We start from the raw sequence: 19,748 nt of genomic DNA, 5'->3' as shown, positions 1-19,748 counted from the left end.
CCCCAGTGCTGCACTGTCCCCACAGTCGCACGTCCCCAGTCCACTCCCTATATGCCACCTCCTAAGGGCACCAGGTTCCTGCACGGGGTTGTGGGCATTCCCGAGGGGGTCGCTGTGGCATTCTTTAGCTTTTCGATTAGTGATGTTCATCAGGACAACTTACGTATTTTTACACTCTTTGAAGGAATTAGTGCCAGCTGTCCATTATACTAAGCAGAAGGTGACTTCTGCCAAGTCCTTAGTGAGGACAGTCCCGTCGTCCTCTTACAGACATGTCCCCAGGGTGGTGGTGACCCCCGGCCAGCGTTGACCTCAGGACATGAGAACATGAGAGCAAATGCCACTTGGCTGATTCCTCGTCTGTGAAATGAAGGGTTGGATCACGTGGCTTTGAGGCCCACCTGCCCTCGCCCAGGCAGTGCAGCCCTGCAGGGGGGCCCTGAGTCTGTGACCGGTGAGCCAGGTAGGGCTCCTCCCCCAGGGAAGCCCAGCGGCCTAGTTCACCAGGGCCTCAGGCCAGGCCCCGTGTCCTTCCTCGGGGCAGCGTGCCGCTCTGCTGGAAGGGGCGCGTGTCAGCGTGCTCTTGACCAGGGAAGCTCAGGATCAGGAGTCGCTGCCCAGTCCCCCATAGCTCTCACTCCGTCAGTCTCCAGCCTCCTCTGTGGCCCTGATGTTACCGTGGCTGTTGCGTCCCCCTGCCCTGCTCGCCAGGCCCAGACCACACACTGCTGGAGGGGGCAGGCTGGGCCCCGCCACCTCAGGGCCTCCCTTGACCCCGTGCTGCAAAGGGACGGTTCACTGTGCTGTCACAGTTCGTAGAAGCCTCAGGAGCCATTCTCCTGTAGCTGCTCGTTTCTGTGATTTTTTCCTGTGAGATGCCTGAGCCTGGTAAGTTTCGTGCTCTTGACCCTGAGGCATCAGCAGGTAGACCTCCCCAGGCCTTCCTGTCCCGCAGCGTCCTTCTGTGTGTCTGCGTGTGCGGTGGCGGGGGGGCCGGGAGCCGAGTGGGGCCGCCGGCGGTCCCAGCCATCCCGCTCTCTCCGCAGACCCAAGAAGCTCCGTTTCCACCCGAAGCAGCTGTATTTCTCCGCCAGGCAAGGGGAGCTGCAGAAGGTGCTGCTCATGCTGGGTAAGCGGCCTGTCCCTGCGGCTCCGGAGCCTGCCGCCGCTTGTTAGCTTTTCTGAGGAGGCGGGGTCGTTTATTTTCGTCACCCGTGTCTCCTTTCTCTGCGCTGCACCCCGCGGCGTTCACCCTGTGTGATGTTCGTATTCTGGTGCTTGTGGTCACAGAAATACTTTCTAGGAATTTCTCATTTTCCAAGAAGAATTAGGTGTATGATTGAATTAAGAGAAGGCGTAGATCAGGAAAAAGGAGGAGGAGTGTGCTGGGGCCGGCCACGAGCTGGGGGCAGGAAGGCAGGAGCCAGCCGTGGGCAGAGCAGGGTATGCATCACACGGACGTCCACGCGTGCGTCTTCGGGTTGACGCACCGGCGGGTGCTTTCGGACCCTTCCCAGCTCTACCCCGGCCAAAGAAGGGCAGCGATTTGATTCCGAGCTCTCAGCTCGAGGCTTTGTTTCTCTGGGTTCAAAAGAGTGATTAAAAAATCTCTTTCCTTGACAGTCAAAGAAGAAACTCAGTGATTTGTTCTAAAAATCTAAGTTATTTAATGTTGACTGAAATGGCGGTTTGGGTCATTTCCCCTAGGCTTGGTGGGGTGCTGCGCTTTCCTGCCTGCTCTGTGGCTGGTCTGTTAGCTGATTGTCCACCGCAGGTGGCTCGCACGCACCAGGCCATGTGTGTTTGAGGCTGCCCAGTGGGCCTGTTGTCCTCGGGCTTAGCAGGTGCACCCAGTCTGGGAGGAAGGCCGAGAGCAGGAGTGCTTGAAAATACAGAAGGAACCCCGGAGAAATTCTGGGAGCCTTGAGTTAGACAAGGTCAGTGAGGGGAGAGATTTATATTGTTAGGTCGTTGCTGGCAGTAGGCCCACGTGTGGAATTTGGCGTGGAACGAGCCTAGTTCCTCTCGAGTCTTCCCAGTGTGTTTGGACCTAGACACGGGCTGTGGGTGACGCTGGTTCTCGGTGGTCGCCCATATGGGCCTTTACCGGCCTTTGTGATCACCCTAGGGGGGGGGACCAGAGGCTGCTTCTGAAATAATCGGTAAATCCCGTTTGTTGGCAGTGGACGGGATCGACCCCAACTTCAAGATGGAGCACCAGAACAAGCGCTCCCCATTGCACGCCGCCGCGGAGGCCGGCCACGTGGACATCTGCCACATGCTGATTCAGGTCGGATGGCGTGGCCCTCTGCCGAACCCCCCACCGCTCGCTCTTGTCTTTGTCCAGTAAAGTAACACGACTCATGGTCCTGAGAGCGCACAGGTCACACGCACTTCTGGCTCACACAGAAAACCAGCGTTTCTGTCCCCCCAGGCCCGGCACGTCCTGGCCCTGCTCTCAGCCCCACGGCAGCTTCTCTGGCTCTTTCTAGATTCGTTGTTGTTCCCTTTCTGCATTCGGTTTTTTAATATCAGTTACTGACTTTAGAGCGTGGAAAGGCTTGGCCCTGGCGCACTCACACCGCCCGCTCCCCAGTCTCCTCCTTTGATCATGTCTCTGTGTTGCCGAGATCAGTGGGGAGCCCTTGTGTTGGGCAGTCCCGTCGGTACTTTCTGAGCGGGCCGTGGCGCCTCCGACAGTGGTAATTGTCGTGTGCTTCTGTTGTCTCTTGGCCTCCTGCTGATTCATTCCTAACCCTCTGAACAGACTGCGTCCTGTCTCGTGTCTCCTGGAAGCCCTGTTGCATGGTCCTATGTCCTCTTTCTCTGGGCCACGCCTTCCCTGACCCGGGCCCTGTATTGGGTCCCCTGTGTGCTGGAGACCAATTTTCGGCCTGACGCTTTATCTCCAGGTGCTTCAGGAAATCTCTGATCCACTGGTCTGAGATCTCCCTGCGATGCAGTGGTCTTTTGACTCCTTGGGGGCATTTGCTGTGTCCTTTCCTGTCCCTTGTTCTGGGGTTTCTGGATGCCACCTTCTGGAGCCCCTGTTCACATGGTCGGCCTGACGGACCCGTTCTCTGGGCTTCGTTTCCCATTTGCTTGCGAGGCGGTGTTCTTGACGCCTTCAGCTCCACGGGGGGTTCTCATCTGTGCTATCACGTCTTGACACCCAGTGCCCTTTCTGGCTCCTTTTCGTACCTCTGTTCTTCCCTCGGTCCTTTGAAGATGCTACAGTAATTCCGAAGTTTCGTGCTGCTCTGGTCATTTTGGTCTTTCTTTTTCAAGGTTTTCCTCAAATGCCTGATGATTTGTCTTTTTTCACATCTAAAGCACTAAAATGCTGGCGGCGGGTCCCTGCCTTGTCACTGTCGGGAACCCTGCAGACACTGCCGGCCGGAGAGGGGCGCGTGAGTGCGGGTGGTCTCCTGTGCGTGCGTCTGCGGGAGCTGGAGGTGCCGGGGTCGCTGCCCTCCCTCAGCCCCCCGCCGTGTGGCTGCCCCCACTCACCTGGAGCATTTTCACATTGTTCTGACCGGTGCTGATGGACGCGGCGGTTGTGGGCGGAGCAGGACACCATCGCGCTGATGGTTGCGTGTGTCTCTCACCGTAGACACACCTGTGAGTGTGGATCTCTAGCTCCCTCTCGTGCCATAGAGCCGCTGTTTGGGTGTATCTTGTTAAGCAGCGTGTCACTAGAAGGTTTAAAAGCTCAGTCTGATCATCTTGGTATTTTAATAGGAACTTTTATTTTAGATAGTATTTATTGTAATTCTTAGCATTTAAATATATTTTCACTGTTTTATATTGTTCTGGTTCTTAATCTTTTCAAACAAATATATATTTTTTTAATCTCCTTTTGTTGGCTTCTTTGGGGTTGAATTCGCTTCAATCATCTCACTTCCTTTCTCTTCACTCACTCTTCTTTCTGGCCTCCAGAGGTCACTCTGTGATCTGGTGTGCAGGCCTCCTGTCTTCCAACGGGCAAGACGAGGGAGCTGCAGACGCCAAGGGGAGGAGAGAGGCCTTGCACTGGCGTGGTGAGCTTGAGCCACTTCCATGGGAGGCCCATGGAGGCCTCAGGTACGAGTTCAAGAGAAGCCTGGCAGGGCTCGGCTGCCGGGCAGCCAAGAGGGCTGCTCATAGTGGTCATGCAGGGGTGGGTTCTTGGCCATGACCAGGAGGGGTGGCTGATCTGACAGAGAATGGCAGCCGGCATGGCCATCGGGGCAGTGACCACGGGTGCTAGTGCTCTTGGGGGAGAGGGCTGGGGTCAACACACCAGTGGGACACGGTCTTATCCCCGCTGCGAGGAGTTGCAGAGGCGTGGATGTGGTCTGTGCTTTTTTGAGGGTTGCTGGAAGCCCAGTGCTGTGTGGGGCCTGTGGCAGGACGGGGCCGGGACAGGGCAGGGTCGCCCTGATGGTCCTGTGTGCCATGCAGAGTTGGGTGAGGGGCTGCCCAGGCTCCTCCTCGTCTCAGAGACCAGCGTGGGGGCTACTTGGGAGATGTTTCCCTGGATTTGGGATTCTGGGTTGCTGGTTGTTTTCTCTCACTTTGAGGAATGATTCCACGGCCTTCTGGCTTCTGTGCTCTCCTGGGGAAGTTAGCTCGTCACTGCTTTGAGAGGACCTGTTTTCTTTTGGCGCCCTCCCCCACCTTTTTTATCGTTAAAATGTGTGTGAGTGTACGTAAGATGCATACGGAAAAGTCCTTAAGATATAAACATCCTGTTGATAAATAATCATGAAGAGCACCAGGTCAGAACACAGCCCTGCCCACCCCCCTGGAGGGGATGGCTCTCCGGGCCCTCGCTGTGACAGCCCTGCTCTCTGCATCTCTCTGGCTCGATCACCATGTGGCTTAGCTGTGTCTGCCACGCCGCTTTATGCTCCTCGGGGCACACGGTGGGAATTCTAGTGTGTCTTCCTTTTAGCCTAGGGGCAGAAAGCCTGCTTGTGCCTGTGAGCACTGGGGGCCAGGTGTCTGTGCCCTGGTCCGGCCCTGCCCCTCCTGCCCTGTGGGAGGCACTGTCCTGGCGAAGTGTCTCTCACCCCACACTGTGCACTGGGCAGGCTCTGGCTCTGACTCCCTCTCCGTCCCACGGTGGCCCTGAAGCTGCCGACCGGGGTCGCTGGCCTGGGCTCTTCTGGGTGCTTGTGCTCTCGGGGTTTGAGGACGTTCCTTCCGCCTGTGAAGAGCGGTTCTTCTGAGCTCTCTCCCACCTGTTCAGCTTTTGGCCTAAGGCCTCCCTGCAAACAGCTCTTGTTCCGTCTGGGCCCCAGGACGCTGCAGTGTGGCCGTCTGGGTTTGAATGACGGAAGTACACGGAAGGAGGTGTGTGCCCAAGACCCGCTCGCTGTTCTCACCGTTCTCTCCGGTGGGAAGCCCGTCATATGGGCACCTCGTGGTTTCACTCACTCTCCTGTCTTCTCCCCCTGTCTCGAGCTTCTCATGGATTCCTTGGCTTTGTTTCTCAGTCATCCTTACCTTTTTCTGGTGATGATCACGTTCTTCTGGGCCAGCTTTTGTGGCGTCACTTCTGGGTTGTCTCTCTGTCCCTGTGCGGGCCTCTGTCACGTGCTGCCCTGATTTCAGATGGGCAGACAGGGAATTGGTTGTAGGTCCTCAGACCTGCCCCCCACATCTCGGCCTGGTCTGACCCTGGTGTAACCGAAGTTCCGGGGCCTGGTCCTCTGACCCCTGACATTCTGTTAGTGCCTAGTCTCCAGCTCTGCCTGTGGCCCCCAGCCCTGTTCTGCCCTCTGGAATTCACCAGAAGTCTCGTTCAGAGTTTCCGAAACCACCTCAGTCCCCTGCTTTCCTTAACGCCACTCTGGATCTATTTAAGAAGTTCTTTTTTTTTAAGTTCTTAACTCATTTTGTTACTTTTGTTTTTAATTACAAACAGTAAAAACAATATTATTCCCAGCCTTTTCCCAGTAAATATTTATTTTACAAACTAAATACTAGGTTTGGGCACGTCAGTTTGAGAAAGCAGGCCGTCCCACCCCCATGGGGAAAAGGTTTAGTTGTGAGACACCAGTTTGCTTAGGGCACACAACACATTAAAGTTGGACCTTCTTACGTTCCAGACAGACTGAAATCTACGTCTATTTGCCGGACCGTTAACTTTTCAAGTACATACTCTATTGGAAGTGTTAGAGATTGCTTCAACATACTTAGTATTGGAAATCAGCTTTTATTCTGCTTATTTTGGGAAGCATTAAAACAGCCAGAGAAAGAGGTCAGTGAGTCAGGGTGTCCTGTAGTCTCTGTAGGCCAGGTCACTGCCCGGCTACCGGCCTGGGCCTGCTGAGCAGCCCCCTCCACATCCCTCCTTTGCCTGCTTGCTTTTATTTTATTTTTTAAAGATTTTAGTTACTTTTGACAGAGTGTGTTCATGCCAGTCGGGGGAGGGGCAGAAGGAGCAGCGGACTCCTGCTGAGCAGGGAGCCCGATGTGGGACTCTGGCCACCCAGGTGCTCCCCTGCTTTCCTTCTTCAGAAGGTCATGACTTCTCATTTCTGAAGGTATTGTCACTGATGTGCTGTAAACATTTTCGGTTAAGAAAATGCCTTTCTGGGGCGCCTGGGTGGCTCAGTGGGTTAAAGCCTCTGCCTTCGGCTCAGGTCATGATCTCAAGGTTCTGGGATGGAGCCCCGCATCGGGCTCTCTGCTCAGCGGGGAGCCTGCTTCCCTTCCTCTCTCTCTGCCTGCCTCTCTGCCTGCCTGTGATCTCTGTCAAATGAATCAATAAAATCTTAAAAAAAAAAAAAAAGAAAATGCCTTTCTTGACCTGAGGGTTTGATAGTAGTAGAATAATCATGTTTTTGAATTTGGTTCTAAAGACTCAGTTGCAGTGAGTAGAAATGATTTGAGCGAAGCTCATGAGGTCTTTCGCTTGCAAGTGTCTGAAGTGTCCGGGTGCAGCACTGGGAGCTCTGGACGCACCTGAACTATCCGGTTTCACTAGGCGGGCGCGAACATTGACACCTGCTCGGAGGACCAGAGAACCCCGTTGATGGAGGCCGCAGAAAACAACCATTTAGACGCAGTGAAGTACCTCATCAAGGCCGGGGCCCTCGTGGACCCGAAGGTACGCACCCCCTTATGCGCGGAAGGACCACGGCAGGAGGGGCGGGGCCGCTTCCTTGTGGGGACGTCTTCAGGGATCGGCAGCACCCAGCGTCCGCCTGCTTGTCTGGAAGTAGTTGGTAGTTCGCTTTGCTTGGTTCCCAGTGTGTCTGAGAAAACGCTGTGCACACCGGCTCTGCTGTGCACAGGTCTCTAGCGTCCTTCCTTTCGTACACTTTCACTCTTCTGACTTCCACGTGGAACAGTTAGCACCCCCCGCAAAAGCATCCAGATTAGGAAAGAAGTAAAATGATCTCTGTTCATTAATGGTATGGTTTTTATATGTTGAAAAATCTTGAAGAATTCCCATAAAAACCAAAACTAATAAATGCGTGTAGAAAAGTTATAAGATACAAACTCAGTGTATCCCTGTACAGTGGAGGTGAACTATCCAAAGCGGAAATTAAGAATTCCATTTATGGGTGGCTCAGTGGGTTAAGTCTCTGCCTTCAGCTCAGGTCATGATCTCAGGGTCCTGGGATCAAGCCCCGCATCGGGATCTCTGCTCTGCAGGGAGGCTTCTTCTTCCTCTCTCTCTGCCTGCCTCTCTGCCTAGTTGTGATTTCTCTGTCAAATAAAAAAATAAAATAAAGAATTCCATTTATAATAGTATCAAAAACAGTAAAACATAAGGAATAAACGTAACCAAGGTGACAGAGACTTGTTCACCGAAAACCACGGAACATCGCTGAAAGAGACGAAAGAAGACGTAAGTATGTGGAAAGGTGTCCCGTGCTCACGGGCTGGAAGACCGAATGTCGCAGAAGTGTCCGCACACCAGGGGCGGCCCTTCGGAGTCCCAGTGCCATTTTTAGAGATGGAGAAAAACCAGTCCTGAAATTCCTGCGGATCTCGAGGACCCTGAGCACTTAGAACCAGCCTGCAGAAGAACAGAGCCGGAGGCCTCCGCGTCCTGACTCCAGACCTGCCATGACGCTCGCAGTCAGCACCGCGTGGCGCTGGCCTGGACACGGACGCGTGGACCGTGGAGAGCAGGGCCCAGAAATGAGCCCACAGCGATGGAAGCTAGTTCCCGGCGGGTGCCAGCATCACTTGGTGGGGGGAAAAGGGCAGTCTTTTTAACAAATGGTGCCGGGAAAGTGGGATCTTCACGTGTGGACGAATGCAGCTGGGCTCTTCTTCCTCTGCATTTAGTTACTCAGTCAGCATGGATCAAAGACCTAAACATAACAGCTAGAACCGTAAACCGCTTAGAAGAGAAGAAGATAGATCTTCATGCCATTCTTTGGGTCTGACGGTGGTGTCTTGGATATAACACCAATAGCACAGATAATAAAATAGATTTATGATATTTATATTATAAACCTATAAAATAGATAAACTTAATCAAAAATAAAAACTTTCTGTGTCAGAGACACTAAGAGTGTGAAGAGATGACCCGCTGAATGGGAGAAATAGTAACCCTGACGGGGAATTCCTATCCAGAATATATAAAGAACTCCTCCCACTCAATAACCAAAATCCAGCCCACTTCAAAAGTAGGCAAAGACTTTGAATGGACATTCCTGGGGAGAAGGTCTGTAAATGGCCGATTAGCACATGAAAAGTGGCTCAGTATCACCAGTTGTCAGGGAAATGCAAATCCAAGCCACAGGGAGATGTCCCCTGGTCCCCTTGGCGCAGCAGTTACTAAAACGGGGAAGTAAGTGCCGGCAGGCGCAGAGAAACCGGAGGCCTTGTGCACTGCTGCCGGGAGTGTGAAGCGCAGCTTCTGTGGAAAAGGGTTTGGTGGTTCCTCCAAGAGGTGCAGGCGGAACTGCCGTGGGATCTGGCCCTTCCAGTCGTGGGCGTTTGCCCGGAGAAACAGGGCACGAGTGGGTGTCTGCGCTCCCTTGTTCTCTGCGGCCTCGTTCGCAGAGTGAGGGGGCGCAGCCCTGCTCTGTCCGCCTCGGAGGTTCCGGAAAGGTGGCCTGTGTGCATCGCGGGCACCGCCCAGCCCTGAAGGAGAAGGAAGCCCCGCACCGGGGAGGGCTGAGAGGAGCCTGTGGACACACCCTGTGGGAGCCGCGGGTGTGAGGCCCGGGAGTCGGGTGTGAGGCCCCGGAGTCGGGTGTGAGGCCCCGGAGTGGTCCAGTTGAGAGACTGGGAGTGAGTTGAATAAAGGTCGCAGGGTGGGGCCGGCTGGCGTCCCTGCCCCGTGAGGGTCTGTAGGGTCCGAAGTGAGAGCCGCACGACAGCAAGGGGATCCCTGCCACCAAACTGTACGCTTAAAAACGACCGAAGGGCAGGTCTTTTATCTTGTACATACGTACATACAGAACTACAGTGAAAATGTAAGGATGATCTTGGAGTTTTCACGGAATGCACATTTTTCCAGCCGGAGACTTATACTGTTCGTAGTAATTTATCAGCTTCCTTTTTTCCATGAGATTATCAGTGTTTTTCTGTTAAATACTGTTTTATAACATTATTTGAGGTGGCTGCGTTGTGTTTCGTGATGCAGTGGTATCACTTTAGTCAGATTGGCTTATTGCTTAGTATTTTTGTTTTCAGTCTTTTTTTCAATTTCCTTTTTTTTTTTTTAAGACTTTATTTATTTATTTATTTGACAGAGAGAGATACAGCGAGAGGGAATTCAAGCAGGGGGAAGTAGGAGAGGGAGAAGCAGGCTGCCCACCTACAGGGAGCCCGATGTGGGGCTCGATCCCAGGACTCTGGGGTCACGTCCTGAGCCAAAAGCAGATGCTCAACCAACTGAGCCACCTAGGTGCCCCTGTTTTCAATTTTTTAAAAAAAGATTTATTTATTTTCAGAGAGCGTGCGAGCATGAGACCAGGGAGAGGGGCAGAGGGAGAGAGTCTCTCCAGCAGGCTTCCCGCTGAGCGCAGAGCCCAACATGGGGCTCGATCCCACGACCCTGCAATCATGACCTGAGCCAAAACCAAGAGTCGGACGCTTAGCTGACTGAGCCACTTTGGTGCCCTGTGTTTTCAGTCACCGTTATACACAGTGCTCCAGTTTGCATGTTTTTAGCTAAATTTTTGCATGTTTGATTTCTTTAGGACATATTTCTAGGTGTGGAATTGTTAGATTGAAATGTTGAGGTGTGTGTGTTTTAAAATATTTTATTTGTTTGACAGAGACAGGGAGGAAGGGAGTACAAACAGGGGGAGTGGGAGAGGGAGAAGCAGGCTTCTTGCTGAGCAAGGAGCCCAATGCGGGGCTCGATCCCAGGACCCTGGGTCGCTGCCACAGGGTGGCGGGCCCCTGTCCCCAGGAGAAGATAGCCCTGTTCAGATCTGGGTTGTGTCAACAGGGGAAGGTTTTGTGGTACTCAGTACAAGGTCAGACAACTGAGAACACTTGAAAATAAGGCAGGCCTTTACATCAACAACCATACATTTTTGTTTTTATCATACAACTAAAATGTTAAACGCCAGTAATGTGGGGTTTGACTGGGTGGGTTTTCTTGAGAAAAGCAGGTGACTGACTAACTTCAGGATTGGTAAGAAATACGTTTGTCAGTGTGTGTGTGAAAATCTCAGATTACTCCTCAGAGGGTCAGAAACAGGGAAAAAGAGGAACTGAGGAAACGTGGTCTGTGCACACAGGAGCAGGGGGGAGGTAAAGAGAGACACTGGAAGGAGAAAACGGCGGAAGTGTCTGCACGGGTCCCTGGGACTCACGGCAGGAAGAGTCGCGTGTGCAGGGCCCAGCTCTCTGGTTGTCACTGAGCCTGGCTGTGCAAACCAGGATGCAGATGGTGCCCGGCCCTCCCAGGACCCCCAAGGCTCTCCTGGGGCTTCCTGGGTCTGACCTCCACAATGGAGGGTCACCTTTGTTTCGTTTTGAGATGCTGCAGTTAATGAGACCTACTTAGCGCTTGAGGAAACAGCTGAAAGCTAATGGGGAGACAGGCCTGCGGCCACTCTGGCGTGTGTCGGCAGCGCAAGTGTGCCCCGTTCCGGGCCCTGCTCTTCTCTGCCATGTATTGTTTTTGATTCTGTGGCACACACACCGTGATTACGGAGTTATTAGCACTAGTCTAATGTGCAGCGGCTGCCGTTATCTCATAGAGGCCCCAGTGGGCATGGGGCCCTCTTGTCACGTGAGGAGTGCAGGTGCCTGGCACAGGCCTGGGGCTGTGTTGGAATAGAGGCTGTGGTGAAGCCCAGGGCGTGCCTGACCCTGACTGGACCCTGGGAGAAAGGAAGGGATAGGCGCTTGACATGATGTCCCTGCAGGTGTGTCTTAGAAGGTGAAGAGGCCTTGCCCCGTTGGTGTCTGGAGCTTGGAGTCTGGAGCCCGATGGACGGGGCTTGGACCCCAGTTGTGCGACCTCTGAAAACAACTCCGCCTTTCTCTGCCTGGGCTCCTTGCCATTCTAGAAGGTGCCTCCCTAGTGTGGGGAGCGGAAGTTCACTGTGGTGCTGCGCTCGGCCGTGCCGGAGGTCACGGGCTTTCTCTGGGTCTCAGTGGCGCTTGTGTTGCAGGACGCAGAGGGCTCCACTTGTCTGCACCTCGCTGCCAAGAAAGGTCACTATGATGTGGTTCAGTATCTGCTTTCGAACGGACAGATGGACGTCAACTGTCAGGTAACGCTACCCCTGCACTTGTGGACCCTCCACCTGGCCACCTGGTCAGTGACCCCGTTCTCCGTCCTAGCAGCGGTGGCCCTCCCCATTCTCTGCAGCTCCCTTGGAAGGCCTGGCTTTGCCCCCACAGCCGCCTCCCCTGCCTGACCACTGGCTATTCTGAACGCTCACCACCGGCTCAACTGCCCGGCTGGAGACTTCTCCCACAGCATCTCCCTGGGCTGACCTGTGTGCCAGGCACCCTCCCTCCCATAGCCATGTTCCCTCTCAGCGGCTGTCCGGGTTCCACGGCAGGGTCTTTGTGTACATGTGGCCCCGGCACGAGGAGGTCGCCTGTGTGTCTAGTGAGTGGCTCAAGAGAGCAAGTGAGAGCGTTTCCCTCCCACCTGCTGAGACCCAGACTGCTCCCCTCCCCTGTGACTCGGCCCTGGAGAGGCCATCTGGGCTCACAGGCCCTGTCCCGTCCTTTAGTCCAGCCATTGCCTCCAACCCAGCTCCAACAAGCCACCCTCGCAGAGACCCTCCCCCGTGGCCCAGATAGAGCTCCCTGCCTTGGGCCGCCTGGCCGCCCTCTGCTCTCACAGGCCCGCGGGCTGGACCCCTCCCGTTTCATTTTCTGTCTCCCACTTAGTTCGGTTTTATATGTTCCTGGGCTGGGTTCCCAGTGGTGTGCTTGTCCCTCTTGTGCCCCCAGGGCCCAGGTGGTGCCCACAGCCAGCCTGCGGGGATGGCCTCACTGTGGTCATGGGGGCGGCACATCTCCCAGGGAAGTGGCAGCTGGTCGGGGAGGGACAGGAAGTCGTTGGGGACGTGTTGGGGAGGGTTGAGCTTTCTGCCACCAGACCGTGAGTTGGCAACGTGATACTCATTTACTGAAGACCTGCCTTTTTCTGGTTTAAATAAAACTACCCACCACCACTGAGTAAGGAGACGGGCCTGGGTTGTGGATGGTAGAAAGCCAGCTCGTCAGAACCATGATAGACCCTAATACGGGGTCAGCCTGGGCAGGCCTTCTGCTTCCTGCCCTTCAGGAAGACGTGGCAAGTGGGCACAGCCTCTGTCGGTCTCTGGGCTTGGATGTCTGGCCGTCTGCGGTGTTGGCAGCTGGTCATACTTCATGTTCAGGGTCTGTCTGGGTCACTGGGGCTGGTGCTTCCAACAGCCAGACTGCTGCTCTGGGAGGGATGGTCTGGTCAGCATTTCTTGGTCCTTACGTGGTCCAAGTAGGCGTCCTGGTGGTGACTGCCCAGCAGGCTGCAGAGGGGCGAGGGCACCGGCGGATCTGTCCGTCCCCTTCAGAGCCGAGGTTCCGGCTGCTTCCTGCGCTCACTGGGGCACTGGGGGCTGCACCCCAAGCCTTGGTCTCGTCATCCACAGAATGGGGACTAGGACCGTCTCCTGTCTCTTGTAGTCATCTTACAGGTCCTGAGTGAGACCGCTTCATGTTACTTGCCTGCAGAGCTGTAATGGATTGTGTGTGTGTGTGTGTGTGTGTGTGTTGTGTTTTTTGGCTTCTTTTTTGAAATTAGGATGATGGCGGCTGGACGCCCATGATTTGGGCCACGGAGTACAAGCATGTGGAGCTCGTGAAGCTGCTGCTCTCCAAGGGTTCTGACATCAACATCCGGGATAACGTGAGTCTCTGGCTGTCACTGGCCCTGAGCTCCCCAGGGAAGCGGATCCTGGAGGAGGGTGGAGGGACCAGGGTGCACAGCGCGCAGCTGCCACTTCTCGTTCTTAGAAGCCTGACTGCAGCTTTGCCCTCTTCTTCCATGTTTTCCGCGGCCCTGGTGGACCCGCTCTGGTTTCCTGGGGTGGTTTTGTGGGTTGACCAGTTGCTGCGTGTAGACTGAGACCTGCCCCGTGGATAGTACCTGCGTTTGGAGAGGGGAACCTGGACTGTGATTGCATCACTGACTGCCATGTCTGCGGTTAGGGCCCGGGAGCCCAGGGCACACCCCATTCCTGGCTAGTAACGGTGTGAGCACTGTCTTGGGAGGAAAGAAAGGGAGCCACCATGTGCCTGGACCGTGAGAGCTAAGGGGCTCCATCCCCGGACCCTGAGATTGTGACCTGAGCCGAAGGCGGACGTGTAACTGACTGAAACACCCAGGACGCTCCTCTAGTTAATTTAAAAGGGCGTTTCTGGGAAGGCCTTCAGGGACCCGCTCGGGAATGAGGCAGAGGGATGGGGTCCCAGGGCGGATGGACACAGTGTGCCCTGCAGAGCTGTGTCGGCTGCTGCAGAGAGTCACCCAGAGCCGTTCATGGAAACTGTAGCACAGACTGATTAAACTGATAATAAGAAAGCATCTTACGGTGAGACGTGATCTCTGCAAGCACGCCATTCAGTACGGCGTGAGTCACGTGGAGCCTGCGTGCCCAAGGTAGGGAGCCGGGTGGTGAGCGGGACGGGCTGCCCAGATCCCCGCTTGAAGAAGGTGGGGCAGTAGCGAGCCCCACCGGATCACTCACTGCGGCTGCTCGGCGCTGGGACTCGGCCCCGAGTCTGCGAGCCGGTCCTGCCGGCCTGAAACCGGGAACAGCAGCACAGAGGCCGGCATCTGGGCCTGCAGCTCGTGGCTCAGCGTGGGGTGTTTCCGTTCGTGTCCTTAGAGCTGGTGGCAGTGCAGTGGTGTTGCCTGGAGGGACCCAGGGGCTGGGAGGCCCAGGGCAGCTCCAGGTGGGGGAGAGGTGAGGGCTATGATGAGGTCCGGTGTGGTGCCATAGGGACCCGTGGTGCGCTGTCCCGCAGACACTTGTTGACACATACCGCGCAGCCTCCTTCGAGCGCGGCCGCGGCCGTGTGTCCTTGGCGGCAGGATGTCAAGAGCGTGTGGGTGGAGAGCGGCCTTGGCCTCGCAGGGCCTGTGGGCGTCAGTGCCTGTGCTGGTCCTCGAGAAGCAGGGTTGGCTAAGCTGCGCGCGCGTCGTTCCTGTTACAGACAGCTGTGGTTTTTCGCCCCAACAGTTCTAGTGATGTGTCCGTGGTGCACCGTGTAAGGTGTCCAGGTGGACGTGTGTTGGCCCCAGAAACCATCGCCACAGTTAGGACAGTGCGTGACACTCCCAGAAGGTTCCTCCTGCCCCTGCTGCGCCGCTTTCCGTAGCCAGATCCCTACACGGGGTCGGTGCCCAGGCAGCGTCAGCCGGGCTCAGCCGGCTCGTGAGTCCTTCCCCTGGCCGCGGACGCTGGGTTTTCTGGGCTCCGGCTCTCACACACACAGTGCCGTGGACATGCAGGCGTGTGTCTTTGCGTGGCCCATGCCATCGTTTCTCCCCCATAAGGCCTGGGTCGCCTGTTTACGGAGGCTGCCCGGCCCCCGCAGCGGCTGTGCCCGAGAGCGGGGTCTTCGAGCCGCTGCTTTGCGTCCTCCCCGGCACTTCCCGGGCTCTATGGGCATCCTCTTGCCGGCGGGGGCGGGCGCGTCCTGTTTTCTTGTTCTCTGTTGCGAGAGCCGCTGTGTGTTCTGTGTGCACGGGGCAAGCCGGGTGGCCGGGTCCTGCGTGCAAGTCCATGTCAGATGTTTTACAAACCCTGGCACCTGTTTCAGAGAAGCAGATGCTTTTTAATTTTGATAAAGTCTAGTCTATTAATACTTCTTATTTTTGTATCTTGTGTTTGTTGTTCTCCTTAAGAAATCATTGCCTGACCCAAGATCCTCAAGACTTTCCTTCATGTTTTCGTGTAGCGGTTTGCTCTGCACAAGGGTGTCCAGCTGTCCTGGCGGCGCTTGTTGGGGAAGCCGTCCCTTCTCCGTGGCGTTGACTTTGCCCCTTTGTCCACACATGTGTGGCTCCATCCTGGGGCCCTGTCTTCTGTGCTGTTGGCCCGTACATGTCTGTCCTTACGCCAGCACCGTGATTTCTCAGTTAAGAGAAAATGCTGTGTTACACGCACGGAGGCGTGTCCCGTTGCTCCCTGCTGTTGGTTTCAGACACCGCGATACGCTGCTACGTGGTACGTTGTTTCAGCAGTCGCCTCTCTCTTGGAACCACTGTAATCAGCAGGGATCGGTGCCCCAGCCCCCACTTCCCTTTCTACTGAGGTCCTTCATTCCAGGGTCGTCCTTTTTCTACATGTCTGACTTCATTTCTTGTGTCCTGGGGTGCTGGTCTGCCCGTGACAGGGGCCTGCAGCTTTTCCTGCCTTCACTTGGGGAGATATTTTGGTGGATATGGACCGCGGTCGACAGCTTCTTTCAGTGCTTGGCATGCACCGCCTCTCTGCGGCCTTGCCGAGGAGTTTGCCGCGGGGAATTTCTGGGGGGCGCCTTGTTCTTATTTCCAGAGAGAGGGCATCTGCGTTCTTTTGGCTGCTTTAGGATTTCCTCTTTATCACTAGATCTTAGCAGTTAGATCACGACGGGCCTCGTGTTACTTGCGTGTGTGCACGTGTGAGGTTGGGGAGAGTTTGTGAAGCTGTGTCAGCGAGGTCCTCATTCCTTCCAGAACTCGCCCTGCCTGCCCCCTGCTTCCGAGATGTTCCGTGATGATCACACGGCGTGAGGTTGTTCCAGCCCCGGTGCTCTTCTCCTTTCCCTCAAGTGTTTCGCTCTGGGTCGCAGTTTGCTGGTCTGTCGCAGTGTTGCAGGGTCTTCAAGCTCAGTCCTCTTTTCTCTCATCGAGTGTGTTTGCGGCGGACATCGTGCGAGTCGGCGCCCAGAGTTTTGTTTGTGACCTTGGGCTGCAGGCCGGACTCGGTCAGTTGTACCTTGCTGGTGTCTCTGTAGTCCTGGGAAGGAGCTGAGCCTTGTCCCGGCTGCAGCAAAGTTACTTGGAAATAGTCTACTTTGGGTTTTGCTTCCTAGGTTTGTTAGGTGGTTCCAGCAGGCCTCAGCCTCGTGCTGGTTGTCTCTCTTGTGTGGGTACTACACTGAGCCCTCTGCCTCAGCTTTGGGGGTGTGTCCTCCTGGAGATCCAAGGTGAGAATGTCCTGATCTCCAGAGGCCTCTTTCCCAGCCCCACGTTCTGCTGCCTCAGCTCTGGCTGCCTTGGCCACCGGCCCTCAGTTCCTGTCTCAGGGTTTCTCCTGGTCCCCTCCCTGCCCTGAGGCCTGGATCTCAGGCCCGTGCGCAGACAGACCCAGGCTCCCTTGTGTGTTTCTGCTCTCGGGTACAACACTTCATCGCCTGATGTCCAGTGTCTTGAAAACCATTATTTCACACATTGTGACTCTTTGGCTCTTTGAGTCAGGAGGGTCGATCCCAGATAGTCCCCATGGCCCAGTCCCTGCCAGAACCAAAGTGCCGTCCGTCACTTCAGGCGCGTGGGTCAGGCCTGCTGTAACAGAGCAGGCAGGTCCAGCTAGTCCGGGGCGGCACATCGCTGGGCTCAGAGGAGCCTAGATGGACGGGGACAGTCTCCACCTGTAATTCTGGTCGTCAAATCACAAAGGAAGGAGAAAAGAGGTCTGTAAGGAAACCACGTTTTGTTCTGGAGCTTGCTCAGGTCTGGACAGGGGAAAGATGAGAGCGCTGGGAGGGATCTCGAACAAGTCCAAGACAGGAAGCCCCAGGCAAATCCAGGCTCTTCAGAGAACACTAAGGCTGATAGAGGAGAGTCTTCAGTGAAGCCTGTGCCTGGGGCGAGCTCTGTCTCCTCGCAGAGAGTAGCTCAGCCCTACTCTTCCCTTTCCTCAAGTCCGTTGAGCCGGAAGCATCAGGTGCGCTCCGAGTGAGGGACGGGAGGCAGATGCGGAAACTGGAGCACGTCAGGAGGTTCCCTGGGTGGGAGGGGCGCGTGACAAGGCCTGCAGGGTCAGTAGCACTTGGGTCTCATGGGGGCTGGCGGGTGGGGCGGGCTGTGCACTGTGCAGGGCTCTGCCCATGCCACCAGCCCCCTGGGGTGGCACCGGGGAGGACAGCCGGGCTTGGCTCAGGCGGTGGCTCCTGTGAGATCATGGGGGTTCTTGAGGCGTGGGGCCCCCTAAGCGCACCCCCCCACACACACCAGAAGAGCAGAAAGTGCTTTCAGGGCAGTCAGCGTTGATGCTGGCTTTGAGGGGTTGAGCCCCAGTCAGAAGAAGAAAAGGACTAAAACATTCACTGCCTTGTGTTCCAGGGGAAGGCAGGAACCACCTAAAGGTTTGGTAAAGGAAGGGCTGAGTGAGTCACGCCGTGAGCTCGGCCTGCACGTGGTCAGAGCTGGGGGTGTGCCCGCCCTGCAGGGAGCACAGGGCCCACAGCCCAGTGTGCGTGTGGGGCGGTGTCCAAGCGGCTTTCCCGTTTGTCCCCAGTGTGGTCGCTTAGCTGTTGTGTCCCTCGTAATTTACGCTGATTGCCACCCAGCAAAGCTGCACATTGCTCTGTACGCGTCCACAGTCCCCATCTCTCACACGAGTTTTAGATTTTCTGACCTTTTGCATGTTTGTTTTCAGAATGACAGTGTAGCGATCCAGGAAACTACGGTGGTTATTCTAAGTCAGGTATAGCTTGCATATGGCACAAATAGTGTTTTCCTAATCTTTGATTTGAAGTTTTTATTTTACAGAGGTTTTTGTGAAGTAGAACTGTAATGCAGTCAGATTTGCTCACCTTTTACCCTGGTCAAATCTTACACAAGTCCCGTCCTGCAGTGGTACTTCTTTTCCACAGTGAATCTGATTTTGCTCCCAGATGTCGTGTTTAGGTCGGTCGAATTCCAGATGATTTTGATTCTGTTTTCAAGATGCTCAGTCCTGCTGTTACGTTACTTTGACAACAAGAACAAAACAAGACAGGACGTTTGCTCAGCATTCACGGGGTCTTTGCTGTCTCTCGGTGCGCTGCGCTGTCTATCCGTGCAGGAGGAGAACATTTGCCTGCACTGGGCTGCGTTCTCGGGCTGCGTGGACATAGCCGAGATCCTGCTGGCTGCCAGATGTGACCTCCATGCCGTGAACGTCCACGGGGACTCGCCCCTGCACATTGCTGCCAGAGAGGACCGCTATGCCTGTGTCCTGTGAGTGGCCCTGCTGCCCGCAGTCCCTGCACGGCTCCCAGGCACCCCGGGTCCTCCAAGGGAAGCTCTTTCCCCGAGCAGGTGGCGACCCGTGTGAGATCAGCATGGCTCTTTCTGGTTCAGGGAGGATCGAAGACTTAGATGAGTCTCACCCAGCACCTCTCATCAAAGGGGAGGGGCCAGGCCCCCTCAGGAGGGTTGGAGGCGTTGGTGCTCCCAGTCTCCACTCAGAGCCCCTCCTGTGCCACACGTGTGTGTGGGTGCCGTTCGGGTCCTGGGAGTCGTCCTTGCTCTGCCCTTCGTGGAACCTCAGGACCCCATCCTGCCCGGTCACATGACCTCAGGTCCCCCCCCCCTTACCTGGAAATGTGGGGATGCCCTGTCGTGGGGCCCACGCCAACTCAGACTGGGACGTTGGCGGAGGCTCCGCTGAGCGGGTTGTGGTGTGCGGCCCCTGGGGGGAGGGTTGTGGAGGGGCAGCTCACAGGATACCATGCTGCCCCTCCGTCCGATGCTGACTCACCCGCGGGGCGCTGACGGTGTTTGTAGCGTGGTTCACCCGCCTCTCGCTGGCCCTGTTCCTCCTTAAGCAGCGTGCCTTCGAATGGAAAGGCCAGATACGCTGCGGGACCATTCCCAGTCCTTTACACACGCTTCCTGACAAGGAAACTGAGGTGACTTTTGACCGTAAATGAGGGAAAGGAGTAATGTAGTGTATTCCTGGTGAGTCAGGGCCGAACTTTCTGGAAGCACTGGTCAGCAAGCTTATTATCAAGGTGGATGATGTGTTTTACTTTTGCCTTCTAAAGTCACAAATCTCGTGTCTTTTAAATGAAGGTCTGAATGTTTTGTCGGCTTACATTTTCCCTTTTAGCCTCTTTCTTTCTCGGGACTCAGATGTCACCTTGAAGAACAAGGAGGGAGAGACGCCCCTGCAGTGTGCAAGCCTCCACTCCCAGGTGTGGGACGCGCTGCACACAAGCCGGGCGCTGCGAGACGCGGCCCCCGACAGGCCTGCACCGACGGAGAGGACAGTGAGCAGGTGAGGCCGCCGCTCTCAGGCCAGGGCTGACGGACGGGGCTCGAAGAGGGGGAAGCACCAGCTCCTGGCCCA

General features: G+C 55.7%; 1 protein-coding gene across 6 annotated transcripts in view; it reads left to right on the top strand.

Annotated features, from left to right (window-relative positions):
• The window catches only part of EHMT1 (euchromatic histone lysine methyltransferase 1), a 138,049-nt gene that overhangs the window by 104,977 nt on the left and 13,324 nt on the right, over positions 1-19,748 (top strand). For all 6 annotated transcript variants that reach the window (XM_046022651.1, XM_046022650.1, XM_046022655.1 and 3 more), the window contains 7 exons: positions 1,047-1,129; positions 2,184-2,290; positions 6,977-7,099; positions 11,592-11,693; positions 13,223-13,327; positions 18,480-18,634; positions 19,509-19,676. In XM_046022651.1, the coding sequence (XP_045878607.1) occupies positions 1,047-1,129; positions 2,184-2,290; positions 6,977-7,099; positions 11,592-11,693; positions 13,223-13,327; positions 18,480-18,634; positions 19,509-19,676 (843 nt within the window). The remainder of the gene's footprint in view (positions 1-1,046; positions 1,130-2,183; positions 2,291-6,976; positions 7,100-11,591; positions 11,694-13,222; positions 13,328-18,479; positions 18,635-19,508; positions 19,677-19,748) is intronic.

The sequence above is a fragment of the Meles meles genome, chromosome 11, assembly GCF_922984935.1.
Source record: "Meles meles chromosome 11, mMelMel3.1 paternal haplotype, whole genome shotgun sequence".
In the NCBI taxonomy this organism is placed as follows: Eukaryota; Metazoa; Chordata; class Mammalia; order Carnivora; family Mustelidae; genus Meles; species Meles meles.
The sequence above is the reverse complement of the archived record's forward strand: the minus strand, read 5'-3'. Positions and strand labels throughout refer to the sequence as shown.